Raw genomic sequence first — 19735 nt, 5'->3', positions numbered from 1 at the left:
TACTGCGCGGCATCAATTGAGTAATTTATTGGGCTGACCTGATGCTGCCGCCGCATTAGGGGCTGGGATGACGAGCGCGCCCAAGCTCATGTGGGCCGCGAAGGCAACCTCCTCTTCTCCGCACGCAGGACACTGTAACTGGCCACTCAACTCGCACGCCTCTCATGGCTACCCTACTCCATCTACAGCACAATCCCATTGTGCACAATCTCACCACGTGCTCCCCACCTCCCAATCGCATAGTCTACAAGCGCCCATCAGAGTTCGAAATGGAGAGTGTCAGAGATGCTTTAGACCTCTCCAGACCCCTGGTGATGAATCATCCGGAATAAGGGTGAAAGGAAAATCCAGCTCACAAAAAGAGCGGGAAGTGACTTTCGTTTCAGAAATGCTTTGTTTGAAATGCGCCTATTTAACAACCTAACTTTCCCCTACAACAGGAACCACCAGCTACGAAAAGCCAATTCAACTTCAATAACCCAGAACAAAACAGTTCGAATTCTGCGATGCAGCAACGCAGCCGAGTTCGTCGTAAAGAGAAACCGTGTTGCAATGGACAAAGTGTTCAGAACAAGCAGGGTAATCAGGCCACCGTTGGGGAGCTCGAGATCAGATGCCTTCGTCTTCCAGGCAAACAAGGCCGTCGAAATGGCAGATCTGGCTGTCAGTTGTCGACGCGGGAGGTATTCAACCGCATCTACGGTGAATGGAAGGGTACACCGTACGACAAGACGGAAAACCAGGCACCGCTGGATTCTGAAACTCACCGTGCAGCGTGTCGCCTCATTCGACAGACGCTATACGGGGCGCGCAGCGAGGACCCGAGAGCAACATTCTCTGGGTTTGCACTGAAAAAAGGTGTTGAAACTTGGAACAATATCCAAATATCTCATGCGTTGGATTTGGCAAATCTGAAGAAGACTCTGGAGCGTCGCTTCAATGTCCTTGCGATGGCTGTGAACTACTGGGCTGCTGAGTGGCTTATCATGGAAGTACTACGCCGTGACAAAGTCCGAAAAAGGTCAAGTGCTAATCTTTCTCATCAGATCTCTTCACAAAGTGGTACGGCATCGAGAATCCGCGATGATCTTCATCCAGAGAGAAACACAGTCCAAGGATCTCCTGACGCACCAATGAGCGATAGCGGGGGTGAGGACGAATCCGGCTACGAACAAGCTCCAGTGGCGCCCTGCGGGGACCTGCGCAGGAATGTGAAAAGGAAGCGTCCCAGCCCTGTATTGTCAAGCGAAGAGGACGAAGACGAGGAATACCTCACGGCTCTCCGAGTTATCGAGAAGCGCAAGCGCCGAAAGCGTGAGCCCAGAAAGCGATTGGAATTGAAATTCGAAGACTCTGCGTAGTGCATGTGTTAGTTCGCCTGTGCTACCTGGACAAAAATTTCTTTAGATGCAAACTAGCATGCATTAAAACAAGTTTTGATAACGTCCACGTATTGCCCATAATGGAATAGCGACGAACAGCGGCAGCGCAAGTGGGACTACACGAGGTGTGGCCGACATAGGCTGTTGTGGATGGGTCTAGCGCATCGGGGGATGATGACGGGGGGGGGGGGGTAGTGAGAGTGTCGGTATGTTGACCGGGGGTGCAGGTGGAGGACGGTATAGACGAAGGGCACATGTGAGGCTGGTCAGGGATGTGAGGGCGTCGGCGAGCGGGGTGCGGACACGTGAAACATCGAGGTCGAGGCTGAACGCGTGACCCACGGCGACGCACGCGGGAGCCCAGCCTGCGTCCAGTGTGGTAGCATTGTGTAGAAACCGGCGCGCGACCTTGGTCTTCCCGCACGCCAGTAGTATTAGCTGACGGCCATCCAGCTGACGGCCCTCTTCGGATTGCGGTCCACAAGCGAGTGGGCTTCTTGCAGACGATGAATAACGGCACCCGACTTGCGAAATTCGACGAGCAATGGGGAGATGAGGGAATGCACTCCGGCGGCACTCCGCATGAACTACGGCGGGGGGATGCTACTGCGGTGGCACTCGGCATGTGATACGACAGCACTGCACGTTTGACCCAGAGTTCCGCCCTGTTGTACCTACTGTTACATACACACTACGTAAATACTACGATGGCATCCCTAGTCCTCCGATCACACTGCAGGTAGCCTACGAACGCCTACAGTATGGTTGCTAGGGTTCCTGCCAGCTCAGCTACAGCCAACAGTCTTGCATCCTCGTCATCCGCGGTAACGAGGGTCTTTCGAGAGGTACTTATATCGCGCGCTACGCGTGGCTGTATCTCATACCTAAAAGAAATCAAAAAATCAAAAATATATAAATAAAATAAAAATAAAAAATAAATCAGATTGCGCTTCGATAGCGGGGACTCCCCGCGAACCGAAAACAGCAACGCCGAGGGGCTCAGTGAGCCCGCCGCATCCGGGGCTACCGTTCCTCTTACATATCGCAGTCCCTCCCACTGCTCTGCACTCCATCTCTCCGTACTTACCCCTCGCCCCGCCGCAATCCCGCACTAACCCGCCCGTTCCGAAGATGCCCTCCGCCACCGCTGACTCACCGCGCCTACTCTCGCAGCTCTCCGCCCCGCACAACACCTCACAAACATCTCTGAACTCCATCCTGCACACGCTTGCCACCGACTTGCTCGCCCCCACCGCCCGCATGCAGAATCGCTCTCTGTGCCGTCCGTCGTCCAGCCTCGCCCGCCAATGAAGTGGCTCTTCCTAGCAGCGACCCCAACTACTTCTACAAAGACGGCCTGTGGTGCTGTAGGCACCGCCACTAGTATCGATCGAACCCCCCCGCGACCCCCGAAAACAGCAACGCCATGCAGCTCGAAACACCAGCCCGTACCTTCCATGTTGCGTTTCACAGTCCCACAGTCCCTCCCGCATTTGTCCCCTCGGCTTCTACATCAAAAAGGTAAGCTCTTGTGACCGTCAACATCCCTCACCCAGCTCGCCGACAAACTTGGCATCTCCTTAACTGCTTCTATCTTCTTTGATATTACGAGGTGTATCTCCACGGGAGCTCTTCATATGAAAGGGTTTGTTTGTTATTCAGCTTCTGATTTGGTGTCTGCAACACCATCGATTCACGCCTTTCTAACAGCATCGATTGAATTCCTTCTTAGTCTCTCACTGCGCTACCGATCACAAACTCCCATATATTGGACTTGGCGAATTCCAAACTTTTCCTCATTCCGCTTCTACAGGTAAGACGTTTCAGTCCATTGCCATCTTTTTACCGCCTCGCTCCTTCATGTTTCTAATATTGCCATCACCGCAACCTTGTTTCTGTTCCCATTGCTCTATGCCCATTGGAATTAGCAGGCCAGCGCCACCACGGTATCACAGTCCGCAGCCGGTGGTCATGGCAAACCCACAGATGTGGCGGTAACAATGTGTCGCTTTGCCACGGCTGGAGATTCTTCATGAATTGCTCGGTTGCGCTTTGGGCCTCCCCATGGAATGACGAACTACAGAAATGGGTCCTTCCAGGTTCGTCGGAAGCGAGATCACAGACCTGTGTCCAATGCTAACTTTAACTTTCGTTTATGAGTCTATGTTTCTGCAAATGATTCCACAACGTGTTGGCCCCGATGTGCACTGGCACCTCCGTGATTTTGCAGTTGATTCATTCTGCTTTTTGTAAGGGGGCAAATCGGCACAGTCGGCTGCAGCAACGATGAGACAGGAGTGTGCACGCATGACCCACTGCCCTGTATTGCCTGGACGTGCACCTGTGGCACCCCCGTGAATACTTTTGCACTTTCCGCCTCCGCTGTGTATGTGTCTCTGTATAACAGGGGCGGGGCGGAGGCGTACGCGTTGTAAAGGTGTGGGTTTCGGCTTGGCAACGGAAATGCGGGGGGCGCGAGCGGGGTGCAGCAGCGGGCGGGGAAGGTGTGGCTGCCAAGCGACGCGGCGTGGCGCTGCGCGGCGAAAGGAGCAGGGTCGGGAGGTCCGGGCGGCGGAAGTGGGTACAGGGGTAGAGAGACGATCCGGAACGGGAGCGGAGGGCGGGGGGAAGGGGGAGCAAGGTGGAGGCGAGGGGCCGCAGGTGGAGATGGAGCGGCAGGGCGGTCAGCGGCGAGGCGTCGACGAGAGCGGAAGCGTGGCGTGGACGGGGGCGGAAGCGAGGCGGCGCCATGTATACGCCAATGCGGCGTTTCCAAGGCCTCACCCCCGCCCTCCGCACTGGGCTCCATACGGCGGCGCAACGTAGGCTTCTCCGCCTTCTCCCCGCACCCGAAAGGCAGAATTAGGGAATTCGCGCGTGCAGATAAGGAGAAAAAGAGAAGGAACATGGGCAACACGAACAGAGGGCGGAGAAAGTTGGGAGAATGAAAGCAGACCACGAGCGCAATGCAAAAACCACGAAACGGGTAAGGGAGAAGGCAACGCCGCAAAAGAATTGTCCAGGGCGGCCCCTGGTGCCGGTTCCAGCACCAGCATTAAACAGTGCCCTGCACCCAGTGGGTGCATCCAGAAAATAGCACTCTAACACTTTACCATTGTATGATAGTTTCAAAAATTGATTGTCCCCACCACTCTTGCACTCCATCACTGCCCTTCCGTGGCGGTTCCACCCCAGTTGGAACATGTTGCGAACTGTACACCCACTCGCACCCCCACTCGCCGACAACCTCCCCATCCCCTAATCCCAAAGCGAGCCACACCTTCCTCCTCAAACCTGGCGCCCGCATTCTGACTCTGTCATCTCAACATGGCATCCCTTTTGGACGGATCCGATCCTCCCTCTCAAGGTACCCCTTTCCCTCAGCCACCATCCACGCCAAACTCCCCACGCACCCCCAAAAAACGCTCGACACCTGACCAGGGGGAGCTCAGTACTGGCGAAGGGAGCAACAAGAAGTATACTGTTTAGCAGTAAGGGCTTCGTGATATTTACGGATACAAGGAAGTCGGAGTCTTTCCCGAACGAGAGAAGCACGCGCCAAGGAGTGGACCGCTGTGTGCGAGGGCTAATAATGGCTGGGTGGAGGTACTTTGGGTTCTTGTTGCGATGACGGCGCTTGCGGCGCATTGTTGTCCTCCTCCGGGCGACAAGACATGTCGTCAGAGCTGCTAGCGATACTGCTAGAGCTGCCAGAGTGTGCTTGCGGCTGTTCTGAAAGGGCATTGGCGAAGCGGGCATCACCGACAGCTCGAGAGAGGGGTCTTGGAATGTGGAACTCCAGTGCGCAAGGATGGAATGGGAAGTGGTGCGGGAGTGGTGGAGTGGAGGGTCTTAGCTCTGTTGTAAATAAAGATGTAAGGTATATGATAAGGTACACATTAAGTTAAACAAACGGCATACACCGATGCTGTAAGTAAAGAGACGTTAAATTAAAACAAAGGACAAATTACAGTTACAACGCTGCTTACAGTAAATGTTTACTCGGTAAAATTCCTAAGTAAACATTTACTCGCAAGCAGATTAACATTTACTCGGTGTCGAGTTGATGGTTGCAAGTAAATGTTTACTAGGTAAAATTCCTGAGTAAACATTTACTCGCAGTCAGATTAACATTTACCCGGTGTCGAGTTGATGGTTGCCAGTAAATGTTTACTAGGTAAAATTCCTGAGTAAACATTTACTCGCAGTCAGATTAACATTTACCCGGTGTCGAGTTGATGGTTGCAAGTAAATGTTTACTCCTTAACATTCCTGGGTAAACATTTACCCGCAACCAGGTTAACATTTACTGTATGGCCTTTAATGGCTTACGAGACATGTCATACAGTCATTATAAACTGAGTGACATGTGATTGTTTATTCGACGATATGATATCGAGTATAGGTTTACTGTTCCTCGCTTTGCTTGACAGTTAACGTTTACTTACGGATAAAAGCGGGCGAAACCGGAACAATCCTCTCGTATTGCTGCGAACAGTTCGATTTTTAGATTCCATATAAAAAGGGACCCGAAGTTTTTTATATCGAGCGCCCACCATCATTCTCACGGACGTCACTCTTTTGTTTTCTTGCGCGTTGGTTTTTTCGAAATCGTCACTCTTTTGTTTTCTTGCGCTTTGGTTTCTTTCACACTTGACCGCTTGTTGTTGTCAAGAACGGGTGTGGTATGTGTCGCTCTGTGTTTCGTTTTCTAGACAGACAAATCGGGGATCTGACATTTCAACTGATTTTTTAGCCTCCGAGTTGTGTCTGACCGACATGTGCAGGCAGGAAAAATAGCGCGATCTGCGTCCGTCGAGGCCGAGAGGACAGAGTCGACCCCTCACGGGGTCGATCGCCAGGTGAGAAATCTGACCTTGGCGGGGCTATAGCCACAGCTGGTGAGCCCGCTAGGGCCTTCGATACGCTTCAAGAAAGGGAGCCCTCGGCAGAAAAAGAAAGCCTCGAGGCGTGGAGCCAACTCAAAGTGTCCCCACTTCCATAACCCCTTTTTCGCTACACGTCCAGTCTCAGTTCTAAAGCCCGCAAGTTGCTACAGGGCGCTGTATGAGTCTGTCGAGGCTGTGGGGCTATCCCGCTGTCAAGCACCAAACGAAGGATGACAGGCCCTCTCCGAGTTTGGCTTCCCCAGTGAAACGAAACGCCGCCGTCCTTGCATGTAAAGGCCTCCATGCTGTCGTTTCTATTAAGTGGAAGTAAGCAATGATATCTTAAACGAAAAAATAGCGTGAACTTTATTTGGAATGCAAGATCATATATCCCCTTTCCTACGCCTTTGAATGCATGGACTATGCGCTGCAACGCGTTTGGGGAAAGCAGTTCCAAAGATTTCGAACCTACGCTCATGAATGCGGAATCCTATTTCTAGCATGCCGCATAGTAGTAAAATGGTTCTGCTCGCTGTGCGAAAACCATGTGCAAATCGAGCTGTCGGTATGGCATGCTCATATTGAAGTTAGCGCCCCGAACAATTGGCTGCCAAACACACAAGTTGATACTGTCCTTGCATCACGTGCAGGGCCTTTCCGGGGGCGCAGCAGGATCTGAAATGTTCACATGTAGCGTGTGTTTATGTTGCGTTTGGCAACCTGAAAAGGGGGGTGCAAATCTCATAATGAGTTTCGAGTACCAAAAAAGGGGCTCCAAACTCATTTTGAGTTTCGAGTACCAAAAAAAGGGGCTTGAAACTCATAATGAGTTTCGAGTACCAAAAAAAGAGGCTTGAAACTCATAATGAGTTTCGAGTACCAAAAAAGGGACTTGAAACTCATAATGAGTTTCGAACCCCCGAAAAAAGGGACTCGAAACTCAAAATGAGAATGGCCTCGAATCATGCGCAGGGGCGTTTCACGGGCAGGGCAGGTACTGTACTGTTCACATGCACAGTATTCTCATTTTGAGTTTCGAGTACCAAAAAGGGGTTCGAAACTCATTTTGAGTTTCGAGTACCAAAAAAAGGGACTCGAAACTCAAAATGGGTTTCGAACCCGCAGAAAAAGGGATTCGAAATTGAAGTTGAGGTTTAGACCTACAGTAATTGGTACAGTATGAGTATCTGTACCAGCATCTCTTTGTCCGTTTTTTATTTTAGTCTCACTTGTAGTTTTTTTGAACTCTTTCTACTTCGTCAAACCTATGAGAAGCTTATCTGCCGTGCTGTAGTCAGTTGCGCCCTTTCAAAAAGAGTTGAAATTTTCTTTGCCAATGACGGGTGATGGATTTCTCGACAAACGTCGAACCATGCAATGGACGTTGAGAGTGATTCATCGTTCTGGCAGTGATGTACGGGTACCCGGACTGTACAGCGTACGATAAAAAGAGTTCTATCCGTTCCGGTTCTATCTAAAGTGATCAGCATAATGACCGGGCCACCCACAAGGGCAACCCACTAAAATGGGGGTCCGCTAAAACGGGACTAAAATCATGATGTACTGTATCTATAAAAATACGTAACAAGGATATTAAATGTCATGGATGCAGCACTTCGCGAGAGAAGCGGCCCTGGGCTTCGTATGAGACACCGGTTACGCACCCACGTACCTACGGTACCTCGCTTACTCGTGCTGGATCTTCCAGCCTTCAACTTCTTTTGCATTTCTGACTGAATGAATAGAGAATCAAAAGCCTGCAGGTTTCTGGGAGTACAAAAACGTCGCTTCGCTTTATAGGAGGTCTCACGCGTCTAGAGATGAACTCCGTTGATAGGCATGTAGAAAAATCGGGACCCAAGAAAACCCCAGAAAAATCAGATAGAAAAGGGTTCAGGGGATAAGGTCTGCTTGTCTTGCAGTCCACAGCTGTGTGGCTCTTTAGAAAGAATGCAAGTCGTACATATCGACATTTTTACTTACCCGACATGAAAATTATGAACCTTGTTGTCTAAGTTCCACGATACAGCGATATATCCTTTGAGTGCGAAGGCGTTTTTGAGCCATTTTCATTGACGGAATATGCTGTTCAGAGTATGAGCTCATTACCAACCTGCAGAAACCGACGGCGGTCTATCGTACCAGCTGAAGATACGGAGAACATTGTGAGAGAGAGAGTAATGTGGCCTCGTGTATGTGAATTCTTTCATGAATCTACCGATGATTTCCTTCGTGGTATTGGGTTTTCATGTCATCCCGAAGACTTAAAGGAAAATGACGCATTTGAAGAACTATGTTCTAGGTCGATCCACTATTTGCGTGATGTCGTAGCCACCACAATTTCGAAAACACTGGACAGGAAGACGTACAAGAAAAGCTATATGCCTGCCGCACGTTCGCAACATGAGCGTAGAATAACTGCCCGCATCGTGAACCTTGCATGGTCAATATCGGTGGGTAGTGACGAACCTTATTCTAACTGCAGCGATGATGGGGTTAACTACGCATGCCAGCACCTCTTCGCCAAACATTCCCTGTTAAAAGCAGTGGCTGGGAGCCTGCCTCGGTGGTTGCGCTTGTTGTCTCCTTTTACTTTTCTCTTCATTCGTCTCTGTGCGATAGACTGCCACGTTATTTGGCAGAATGTTATCAATCATGAGGGGTTTGGTATTCAAAATACTCCCGACATGGTTGATTCGTTTCGTGAAGACAAGTTCAACATCCGCGATGTGGTTGAAAAGGTCAAGAATCGAGTTCAAACACAACTTCTGTCCATTCGTCTCGGATTCGTTCACAACGGCGACATTTCCATCGATGTATATGATCCTGCCGCTGTCGACGCTGGCCAGCTTGCAGATAGTGAGGTTTATAGTGATGACATAAGCGAAGAATTAGACCGTGTCGCTGGACTTGTTGTCGCGCTGAATGAGGTTGTGCCGCTCATTTGTGTTGTAGATCAACAATTTTCTGAAACGCTTGGTGCCCTTTGGAGATCAGAAGGGGGTAGTTCCACCAATTGGAAATGGAGAAAGCCAGAGAAGAAAGACCTTGGACCTGCTGTTTTTTATGAAAACGGAAATCCCATGGACATTTTTCGTCACATGATGCTGAGTATTGAATCCAGTAAGACAAAAACGAAAGAAGCCAAAGCAGATGCTGAGACAGAGCTATCTGCTCTAGCCGTCATTAGTCACATGTGCGCAGAAATCGCAAAGATGAAACACAAGACATTGAGTGTGTATGGCTACATGCCAGATGAAGAAGACACTGAACTTGATATCCGAAATGTTCCTCTACAGAACATGGTCCATGGCGTCTGGAAGTCAGCGGTGCGTGCGAATGTGCGAGTCCATGAAGCCCTTTCATCAAAGTTTGGCGTGGGAACAAAAGATTTACGCAGTGCACTCGGTGTTCTGAATGAGACATATTGGACTGGTTTGGCAGTGAAAAAGCGAGATAGTCCTCGGTACAGCATACAAAAAGATGTTGTTCAACTTTTTTTCATGAGTTCGATCTGCACAGACCAGTTCTCTTCCGTTCGTGAAGCTGCCACCGAGTATGCTGCGCAAATGGCATGAAAGGAAGTTACTCACTAATGAAAGTAGTGTGTGACCAATGAAGTAAAAATCGGTTGTTCTTCAATTTGTTCACTGATAATGTAGAAGTCCTATGAAGGGAGGTTCCCTGGAAGTGATTGCCCTTCCCGGTACACGGGCTCAAACATCTTACATCCATCAGACATAACCGTAAGCAATGACATATATCTTTCTACGCTCCCTGTCTGCTTCTGCTGAAGCGAAAAAGCACATGGAACTTCTCTGAAATATCAGCAATGTAGGGTTCTGCACATATTATCGGCGCAGAACGCAAAGGTGGTAGTGCACACAAATAATGATAACACACTTCCTTACCAGGCAAGAACGCTTGAGCGGGTCGCAATAAATACTGTGCTCTCACCGTGAGTTTCGAGTGCCAAAAAAAAGGGGTTGGAAACTCATTTTGAGTTTCGAGTACCAAAAAAAGGGACTCGAAACTCATAATGAGTTTCGAACCCCCGAAAAAAAGGTACTCAAAACTCAAAATGAGAATTGTCTTGAAGTATGCACAGGGGGGCCAGGGGCGCTTCAGGGACGGGGCAGGTACTGTACTGTGCGCATGTACAGTATCCTCATTTTGAGATTTGAGTACCAAAAAAGGGGCTCGAAACTCATTTTGAGTTTCGAGTACCAAAAAAAGGGGTTCGAAACTCATTTTGAGTTTCGAGTACCAAAAAAAAGGGACTCGAAACTCATAATGAGTTTGGAACCCCCGAAAAAAGGTCCTCAAAACTTAAAATGAGAATTGTCTCGAAGTATGCGCAGGGTCGCTCCAAGGGCGCAGCAATATGTGCGATTTTAACGTGTGCTGTACGTTTATATTGCGTTTCACAGCTTCAAAAAAGTGGGTCTCTTGTTGGGAATGCCCGTAGTGTGTGCTTGGGAGTGTGCGGGGCCCCGTAGAATAGTACACTAAATATGTGTTGGGAACCCATGTTTTTTTGCTTTGAAACGCAAGATATGTCTCGATATGTCAGATGTGTGTTTAGTTAGAAAGAAGGTTCGGTCTCTACAGCTAGCGTCAATATCTCTTCCCGTCTGGGGTTCTTCCTGGCCTTCTAAATCAAGAAATTAAGCCTCGCTGACGAAATTTGTCTATTCTTTGACATGCCCCTGAAACCGTCCTCGCAGAGAAACACCACCCAGATCCAAACAGATAACGTCACGGTCTTATCATTCTCTTCCGATACTGTAACAGATATTATTGTTTTCCGTACGCACTTAGGGTGGAGCCGAGCCCCAATGGGCGAAAGACTTCCCGTAGTCTAGGAACAACTCCTCGCCAGTGCTGATTTCCTGTATGGTCTCAATGATGACAAGCCTGTTCGAGCGAAGCTTATGTTTGCTTGAAGAAGCCACCGATTCCACAAACCGGACATTTGCTGTACGGGAGTGCTTGGCATGACGCTCTTCTACATCCCTGTCATCCGGAAGATACCGCGGATCATTGATGTAGCCTGCGACGCAAAACGGTGCCGGGACGATGAATATGGGATGCTCCTTATCTTCGGCGTCAACTGCATTACTGCGCAGTTCGACGGCCTTTTCAGCGAATCGCTTTTTTCGAACCCCTAGAATACCACTCCCGTAAACCTTGGTGGTTGCATTTTGACCACTCAAGTTCTTGTATACCACTGTCCCGTAGTAGGTGAGAATATCTTCTCCCTTTTTGAAAGAACGCATAGCAAAAACGCCCCTCCCAGCAGAAGTATGCCTTATCGTGGACTCGCAAACAACGAAACCTTTCGCGGCAGCCTCCAGGCTCATGAGAGCCTCTGCGTCCACTGTATCGAGAAATGCTCTGTAATTGCTCGGCCATAAGTCCGGAGGAGTATTCTTGTACTTGAGTGCCAGGTCCACATTACCATTCATGCACGATAGATAACGGTGAACATGTATAGGGAGCCTCTGATAAATCGGTAGGCCGGGAGGTGCGTCCCACAATGATGCATGCTGTGCGGCTTCCCTAGCTTCCAAGTTGGGGTGAGCCAAGAATTCAATAGCAAAGTCAATCTCCTCGACAGAAGCAGTGATATCCGATACTGGCGAGGTGAGCTGTTTCGCAAAGGTTTGAAGGACACTTACAACCGCGATCTCGACGCATCTCTCATCGAAATCGCAACCAACAAACTTTCGATGCATCGGTAGAGTGAGGCACGCCTTTGCTGTTGCGAAAGTCCCTCCGTATGGGTCGAACACAATATCACCAGGTTGGGAGAACCTTGAAACCATCTCCATCATCAGTCTGATGCTCTTCTGCTCGGGTCGAAGGAACATTCGGACATTCTCATCCACTGAAATGTGATCACTCCCTCCCTTTGACATAGAGCTATTCCCAGCTTCTGGGAACATTACACGCTCATCACCCTCAATGCGGGGTATCCCGTCAACGCAATTTGTCCATGAGGCGTGTCGAGATCGAACATACCCATGAGGTATGTAATTGATTTGCTCGAGTTCATCCTTAAACTCCAAGCCTCGTTTCCAGAAATGAATCGCCGTCTGCACAATTGACATGTGGCTGCATCCCTTCCGGTGGCGTTTCTGGAAGTAGTGACCCGGTGCCCGTACGAAGTTGAGGGGGATTCTTTCAACGTTGAATACCTTCTCGTAGACTTTGTCTCAAAGGCTGTGAGGCATCATCTTCATCAATACCGTTCTTGAGGCGCTTATGATTCTTAAGCATGAAATACCACTCTGCGAACTGGAGGGCTTAGCAAAAGACAATCCCGTGTCCACCCGGTTTGAGAACACGGTCGAAGATAGCAGCACACTCCAACATGTCAGATCCGGAAAGCTTGTCATGGCTGGAGTTGGGAGATTCCACCTCCCTGCGCGTGTTATACGGAGGGTCTGTCAAGATGAGTTGCACCTTTCCATCTAGGTAGAAGCCACTCTCTTCGGCATCTGTCCCAAGGACATCGGTCATTGGGACGTCGTGAATGCGGCAGAAAGGACTCATCGTCTTCATGACCCTGTCGTAGGCGAACTGATACCGCTCTTCACCCCTTGTTCCAGACGTTTTATGACGCTTTTCTGGTCTGGTATCCTGAAGATCCATAGGGACCCTATTACCTTCTTCCTTGATAACTCTATCTTCATCTTCGTCCAGCGATGCTTCCATTGCGCCTATATCAACGGTGTCTTCAGTATTGCCCATAGAATCGACGTCAATAGCTGTGACACCATTGTCAACATACCCTATCGCTGCTTTTGTAGGTGCAGATAAGAAAGCGAAAACGGGAGCAACGGTGTCTTTCTCCTCGCACTTGTACTTCTTGACAAATTCCCAGTCCGTGTCTTCCGCACATTCGTATAGGTACTCATGCGTAGAAACCTCTTTCAAGTGGTGAAATAGCATAGCAGTGAGTTCCCTAAACGCGTAATCTTGCTCCTTGGTCCTCTTCCAAGCAGTAGGATCCGCAAGCTTCAAATCCATCGCGGCGTTTCGGTGTCCCCGGAATGTATGGCTCTGTGACGTAGGCGCAAAGCCGCTGTCGCTCTCACCGAGAACCATAAAGGTTCCACTTGATTCCTTGAAGAGAACGTACGCGGAAATCATTGACTCGCAGCTCTCGAGGCCTATCTTCTTCGCCAAGGATGTCCACGCCTTTACAATGAGTTGAACGGCGAAGCCCAGACGATTTCCGCAGGTATAGCTTATCCGAAACGGACTCGAAATCTTGTTCCGGCGTTTCCGTTCTCTCTGAAAGTAGTCCACAGCAACTTTCAAGGCGTGAATGTAGATAATAACCTCGACTGTATCAGGAGGCTTGGTAGCGAAGTAAGACTTAGACGAACTTGGCACAGCATATCTGTTGCCCTTGGCTGGAATATACTTGCTCCCAACCACTAACGAGGGGCTGATCTTACCCGACGCGAAGAGCATCTCGAAAAGTTCGAAGATTCGAGAGTCTTTCTCCCCGTACATGACAAAGGAAACTGCAGATTTGAAGATTTGCTTCACCTGTTCTGTACCGAGCTCTCTGAGAATAGGTGGTCCGTCGTTGAATGAAGATCGAAAATTTCCGGGATCTCTTCGCTTCCTATTTTTGTTCAGCAGTAACGCCTTTAGTGCTTTGACCGCGCTGTCATCATCTTGCTTGTGTATCCAGCGTAGTACATCAGACGTCTTGGATTCGCGAAGGTTGAAATTTGTTCTGAATTTCTCGTTTCTCAGAATGTGAAACAAGTGAGTGAGACACAACTGGGTGAAGCTGACAGGAGCGGAAGTCATAATTCAATGGTGATTATTTTCCGAAGTGAAGTCTGGAAAAGTAAGGACTGGATGGGCTGTTAGAGACGGCGTAGTGAAGAAAAGGTTATGCTTCGGAAAAGTGTTCGGGCGAACAGTCGGGATTTGCTAGTCATGGTTCGCGAACCATGACCAGCAAATCTCGACTGTTATTTTTTGTTAAAATTACAGATGTTTATAATTAGCTGGTCATGGTTCGCGAACCATGACCAGCAAAATCTGGACTGTTCGTCCGAACACTTTTTCAAAGCGGGACGAAGCCTGCCAAGTACCACCATCCCAGGTGGTAAAAATACGTAAAATCCGTAAAATTGGGTAAAAAAGCCAGGCCCCTAGCTACGAAAACTATCTGAAGGGAAGTCGTACCTTATCTCGGCGTGTCGTGAGGAATACCGATTATCCGGGACCCCTTTCTGACGCGCAACTGGGAGGCGCAGGCTTCGTCTGAAGACCTCGTGCTAGGCGCCGGCGGTGGCACAGGCACAGGCGAAGTATGACATAGAGCGAGGCGCCGGGATGAGCGGATGCAATTGGTACTCGAAGCTCAAAATGAGAATACTGTACGTATGCGCAGTGCAGTACCTGCTCCACCCCTGAAGCGCCGCATTGGCCATGCCTCGACGCCATTCTCATTTTGAGTTTCGAGTCCCTTTTTTTGGGGGTTCGAAACTCATAATGAGTTTCGAGTCCCATTTTTTTGGTACTCGACACTCAAAATGAGAACACATTACGTAGGCACAGAACAGTACCTTCTCCGACCCTAAGGCGCCCCTAAGAGGCGACTCAGGGGAATGATGATGATCTCGAAGCATGCGCAGTATGCATTTGCTTTGAGAGAATTCTCATTCTGAGTCTGAACTCTTGACCGTAGAATAGACAGTTCATGTACTCACCTGTGACGTTACGTCTTGTGGTTCTTGGTTAAGTGTAGCCGTTTCTTTGTGAGCCCAGCTAAGGGAAACGTTTTTCACATCATGACGAAAGTGTTCGGGCGAACAGTCGAGATTTGCTGGTCATGGTTCGCGAACCATGACCAGCAAATCTGGACTGTTATTATTTGTTAAAATTACAGATGTTTATACTCGGTGTGCTGGAAAGAACCATGACCAGCAAAATATGGACTGTTACTTTTTTGATAAAATTATAGGCGTTTATAATTTGCTGGTCATGGTTCGCGAACCATGACCAGCAAATCCCGACTGTTCGCCCGAACACTTTTTCAAAGTGGGACGAAGCCTGCAAAGTACCACCATCCCAGGTGGTAAAAATCCGTAAAAATCCGTAAAATCGGGTAAAAAAGCCAGGCCCTTAGCCAGTCGCATCTCATCTCTTCTTAACGGCGTGGCGCGACGGACAGCTTTCATTCGGAACCCCCCATTCATCCATCTCTTTGCGTCTCTATCACATTTGTCTTCCCCGCTTATCTACATATCCCTCGCAAGGAAAGCCAGTCTTCCGCGTTAAGTACACCCTTGTGAAAACCATGCCAAATGCAACTACGCGTGGTCGAAGATCTCGACACCGTGGGCGTAGCGGTGCCCGTACCGGAAGCAGTGGTGCAACAGGGAGTGCCCTTAACGAAGCCCTTGTCTGCAAAGTCCTCGGACGTGACTATGGCAAGGGTTTAGAAGCTCGTGGCATCAAGAAGGGCGTCCATGTGAAGCTGTTCGCAGTTGTGAGAGATGCATTTATGGAAGTGGGGACTGCGAAACTGTCTACAGCTGGGGACGAGAGTGAAATTGTGCAACGCAGACTACACTTGCATAAACTTCCCCAAACCGCGAAACAAGACCTCGTGGTCGTAACGGGTGCATCGCTCACGACGAATGCAAGTAATCATCCCTATCCCTACAAATTCAAAGGAGGTGAGGGACCACCTGAAAAATTATGTGATTTGCACACTGCTGACCTCTACGCCTGGGATACGAGGATGATGATTCCAGTAGAAGCTCAGGCCGAAGAAGAGAACAATCCTTCCGGTCTGAAAAGTTCGTATGAATTACCGCCCGCACCGAGACCAGCTGACCAAAGACCGAAACCCGAAGAAGCAGGAAAAATGCAATTTGATACCGCTGCGACGCCTGTGCCGCAGCCATATCCGGGTGCGCCAGAAGGTGACGAAGCCATTGAAGTTACCCCTGCTATGCCTGCGCCAGTGATTGACGTTGACAAAATGGTTCCTGCCGCACCAGAAGATGAGGATCTAGGTGATACGATCGAGCTCGCTGAGCATGGAAAAGATGTCAATATCCGCTGCTACGACATGTCTGCCTACGTGAGAGTGGAAGTGAGCGTTATGCTGTCCCAAGTTCTCCAGCCACCTTTTACACTTCGGAATACTGCAACCAAGTATGTCAAACGGCTTGAGGAGGGCTTCATAACCTACGGCTACGACTACGGAAGCGGGTTGATGACAATAACTATTCGTCGTGTTGAGAACCCGAATGTGGGTGATGTGGACCTTGGTGGCCTCGTCATGGAAAATCGGTTGGCCGATGATGGGCACGGTAGTGAGGTCGTCTCAAGTTATTTGAGGGGTGATATACGTGCGGTTGTTTTCGATGGTCTTCATCGTCGACAGAGTATGAAGAATATATTGCATACTCGAGGTGACGAACCCAGGCTGAAATGGCTACATGAACCGCTCCGTATGGTGCTTATTCTTCGCCGTGATGGGAAGGAAATGAACAGCACCGAGATGCTTCACCTTGGCTCCCATCGGAATCAGGTAGCATCGACAGTGCGTCTTTTCGAGAGCTTGGAAGAACATATTCACGGTGTCCTGTCCTATCTCAAGTCTTTCGCATTAGAAACTGGCCTCACCGTCGATGAAGTAAGGCCGTCGAATGTTGCCGCAGAGATGTGCACATCGGAGATTATTCCGAACATGAAGAAGCCCACGTATCGCCGCTACGCAAGGATTGCCAAGATTTTCGCGAAATATCCCTGTGCATTTGATAGGCTGTTGTCCTTCAAACCCGATGAGCGACCGAAGATTGGGGCTGTGCATCTTGACCATAGTAAGTTTTACGAGGTCGATGAGTGCGGTGTTATGCTCTTCCTGGATAGCATACATGCATATGTCTGCAACCCTGCATCTTCAGGGGCATTTGACGCAACTCCCTTCTTTCGAACGGCTATGGAACTTTACCAGATTTGTCGCCGTAAGTTCAACCTATATGGCATTCCAGGACGACTGTCCTTTTCGGAGTTCCTAGAAGTACAAGTAAAGCAACCAAAAAACAAGACAAGTTCCATTGGTGATCTTTTCGTGAACAGTGTGAGATTGTTTTCCAGCAAGAAGGTAGATGAAGATAAGAACTCGCAGAGATCCTCACGTTTTGGTTCAAGGATTACCTCCCATTTCGAGCCGAAACAAGCCGGGAATAAGCCCAAGGCAGCGCCAGCGGTAGGTGCATCGACTTCTACAGCGGCAGTGCCATCTTTCGTTGTCGTCAAGTCAAATGGCTCTGGTGGTGCGAAGACACCCGTGCTGTCACTCGCGAAAACAGGCTCGAGGACGCCCATCACATCATCTCCCGAACCAGCCCCATCTCGTCGCAGTGGCCGTAAGCGGAAAGCTTCACCTCCTCCTTCACCTCCTATTAAAGTCTTCACCACGACTGAATCCCGTCCAAAGGCGAGGAAGAAGGCCACTTGGGCCAAGCAGACTGCCACGAACACACCGCTTTCTGTCCAACCTGTCCGACCTCCGATCGAAATTGTTGATACGGACGGGTCTCGTGAGCCCCTCCTACGCAAATCTGAAGTGCCTTTCGATGACTTCTTGCCTCCTCTGCTCCCTGTCGGTTACAGAGATGCACCCGTTTACCGTGGTGAGGTTGACCCTTGGTGGAAAGATGCCCTGCTGAGGACTCCCTCCGAAGTCGTCTCTATTGCCAATAAAGTGCAAGCCGACGGAGGCGAATTGCACCACACTCCATTGCTAGAAGCTTTGCATATTCCCTTAGGTCATAGAGCTCACAATTTCGTGGACGTTGAAGATTTGACCTATATGCATCGAGTGGCCTGGCTCATGGCTGCTCAAAAGCAGCACCTCGAATCAGTGAGGCAGGCAAACCCCGTTTTGGGTGACTCAGAAAGTGAGCTAGATTGGGATACGGTAACGTCGTCCTTTGAGAAAAGCGAAGGTAGGGCATACTTTATGAGGAAAGGAATACTACTGCAGGAGCGTGGGTTCTGCATACTGGAAGTTTTTGCAGAACCACACTCGCTGGCCAAAGAAGTGATACAGGCCCGGCAACCCCCTCTTAGCATTATGAACACGGACACTGGTATTCAGGAGCTATTCGACCACTATCTTTCAACGTTTCCAGGAGAGAATGTGCTGAAAAAGGAGAAGAATCGCACTCTTTGGAACCCGATAGTCAACTTGGGGGAGTCAGAAGGTGATAAGAAATCCCGGAACGAAGGCAAGGCCAGTTATTCCAGCACCAGGATGTTGCTCATGGAAGAAACCGAAGAAAACCCAGAAAATGTGTGGGCCTCTGTTCGCCGAGCTATGCTTGATGCATGGTTGGGGCAGTTGGCTATACTGATTGGGCTCACAGATGGAGTGTTTGGAAAGATGCGCACGCCGGTGACAGGCGAACGCCTGCTTTTAACTGGCAAGAATTGCCCTCGCCAAGTACCGCACAACGATTTCCAGGTGCGAAGTCCGAATGAGCAAGATAAGTGCTCGGGGTACTTCCTCATGGTGAACAGTAATGACCCCTTCCCTATCTGGTTCTGTGAGTACTCTCATAAGTTTGTATTCAAGTCCGTGGTTGAGCTGGGACACCTGTCAAGAGGTTTGACACTACGCAAACTCACCGTTCCCCCCTTCTCCGTATTTGTCGGTCATGGTTATCAACGCATGCTGGCGCAGGTTATGAAAGTCGCCTATCAGATAAGCTCACCACTCGCTACCACCTCTATTTCATTCCAGAAGACGTATCTCTCCCTGATTCAGTAGCATTTGCCTTCGGGGATTCGCTGAGGTTCGAAGGGGACGATGTTTTGGAAATAATCGAGAAGGAGCTGTGCGAAAAGGGGACAGAAGGTGAGAATAGGATAGAAAGGACCGCTGCCAGAATTGGGCCATTGGCGGGAGAGCACAATGATGAGGACGGAAATGATGTGGATAGAAGCCGCGGCGAAAGAAATGCCAATGCTGATGATGATGAAGACAGCGAATGGAATGCCAGTGCTGATGATGACGACGACGATTTCCAGACCAAAAGCGATGCAAGCGATGGTGATTCTTGCTTAACAGTTCAATAAAATCCTTCCGCCAACTGCCTTCACCCCTAAGCAAATCGATGCCCTTAATGCTATGCTGCAGATGTCAGGAGGTTACTTGTTTTGTTGTTCCTTGTTTTGTGTTGTTGGTGGGATGCTGAAAGTCGTCTTTGGGAGGAAGGGACGAAGGTTGGAATAGAGAATCATGTTCGTCATCCGGATCAGTTGCAATAATGGGATGGTCATTGTCGTAGATGTCGTGGTGGTGTTCCTGATCGACGTGGACAGCAACAAGTGTAATCAAGTAAATTTAGCTAAAGCATTGTTCGGGCGAACAGTCGGGATTTGCTGGTCATGGATCAATTTACCCGC

General features: G+C 49.4%; 2 protein-coding genes across 2 annotated transcripts; one reads left to right on the top strand and one right to left on the bottom strand.

Annotated features, from left to right (window-relative positions):
* Window positions 1–3242: 3242 nt before the first annotated feature.
* CHC_T00002077001 (hypothetical protein) lies at window positions 3243–3380 on the top strand. Its single transcript, XM_005712925.1, has one exon. It carries the CDS (start codon window positions 3243–3245, stop codon window positions 3378–3380), a length of 138 nt encoding a protein of 45 aa, XP_005712982.1.
* Window positions 3381–3543: 163 nt separating this feature from the next.
* On the bottom strand, window positions 3544–4191 carry CHC_T00002076001 (hypothetical protein). The gene has a single exon (XM_005712924.1). It carries the CDS (start codon window positions 4189–4191, stop codon window positions 3544–3546), a length of 648 nt encoding a protein of 215 aa, XP_005712981.1.
* Between the last annotated feature and the right edge of the window lie 15544 nt (window positions 4192–19735).

The sequence above is a fragment of the Chondrus crispus genome, genomic scaffold (genome assembly GCF_000350225.1).
Source record: "Chondrus crispus Stackhouse genomic scaffold, scaffold_124, whole genome shotgun sequence".
Taxonomy (NCBI): Eukaryota; Rhodophyta; class Florideophyceae; order Gigartinales; family Gigartinaceae; genus Chondrus; species Chondrus crispus.
Note: the sequence above shows the minus strand (reverse complement) of the source record. Positions and strands in the feature narration are given on the sequence as shown.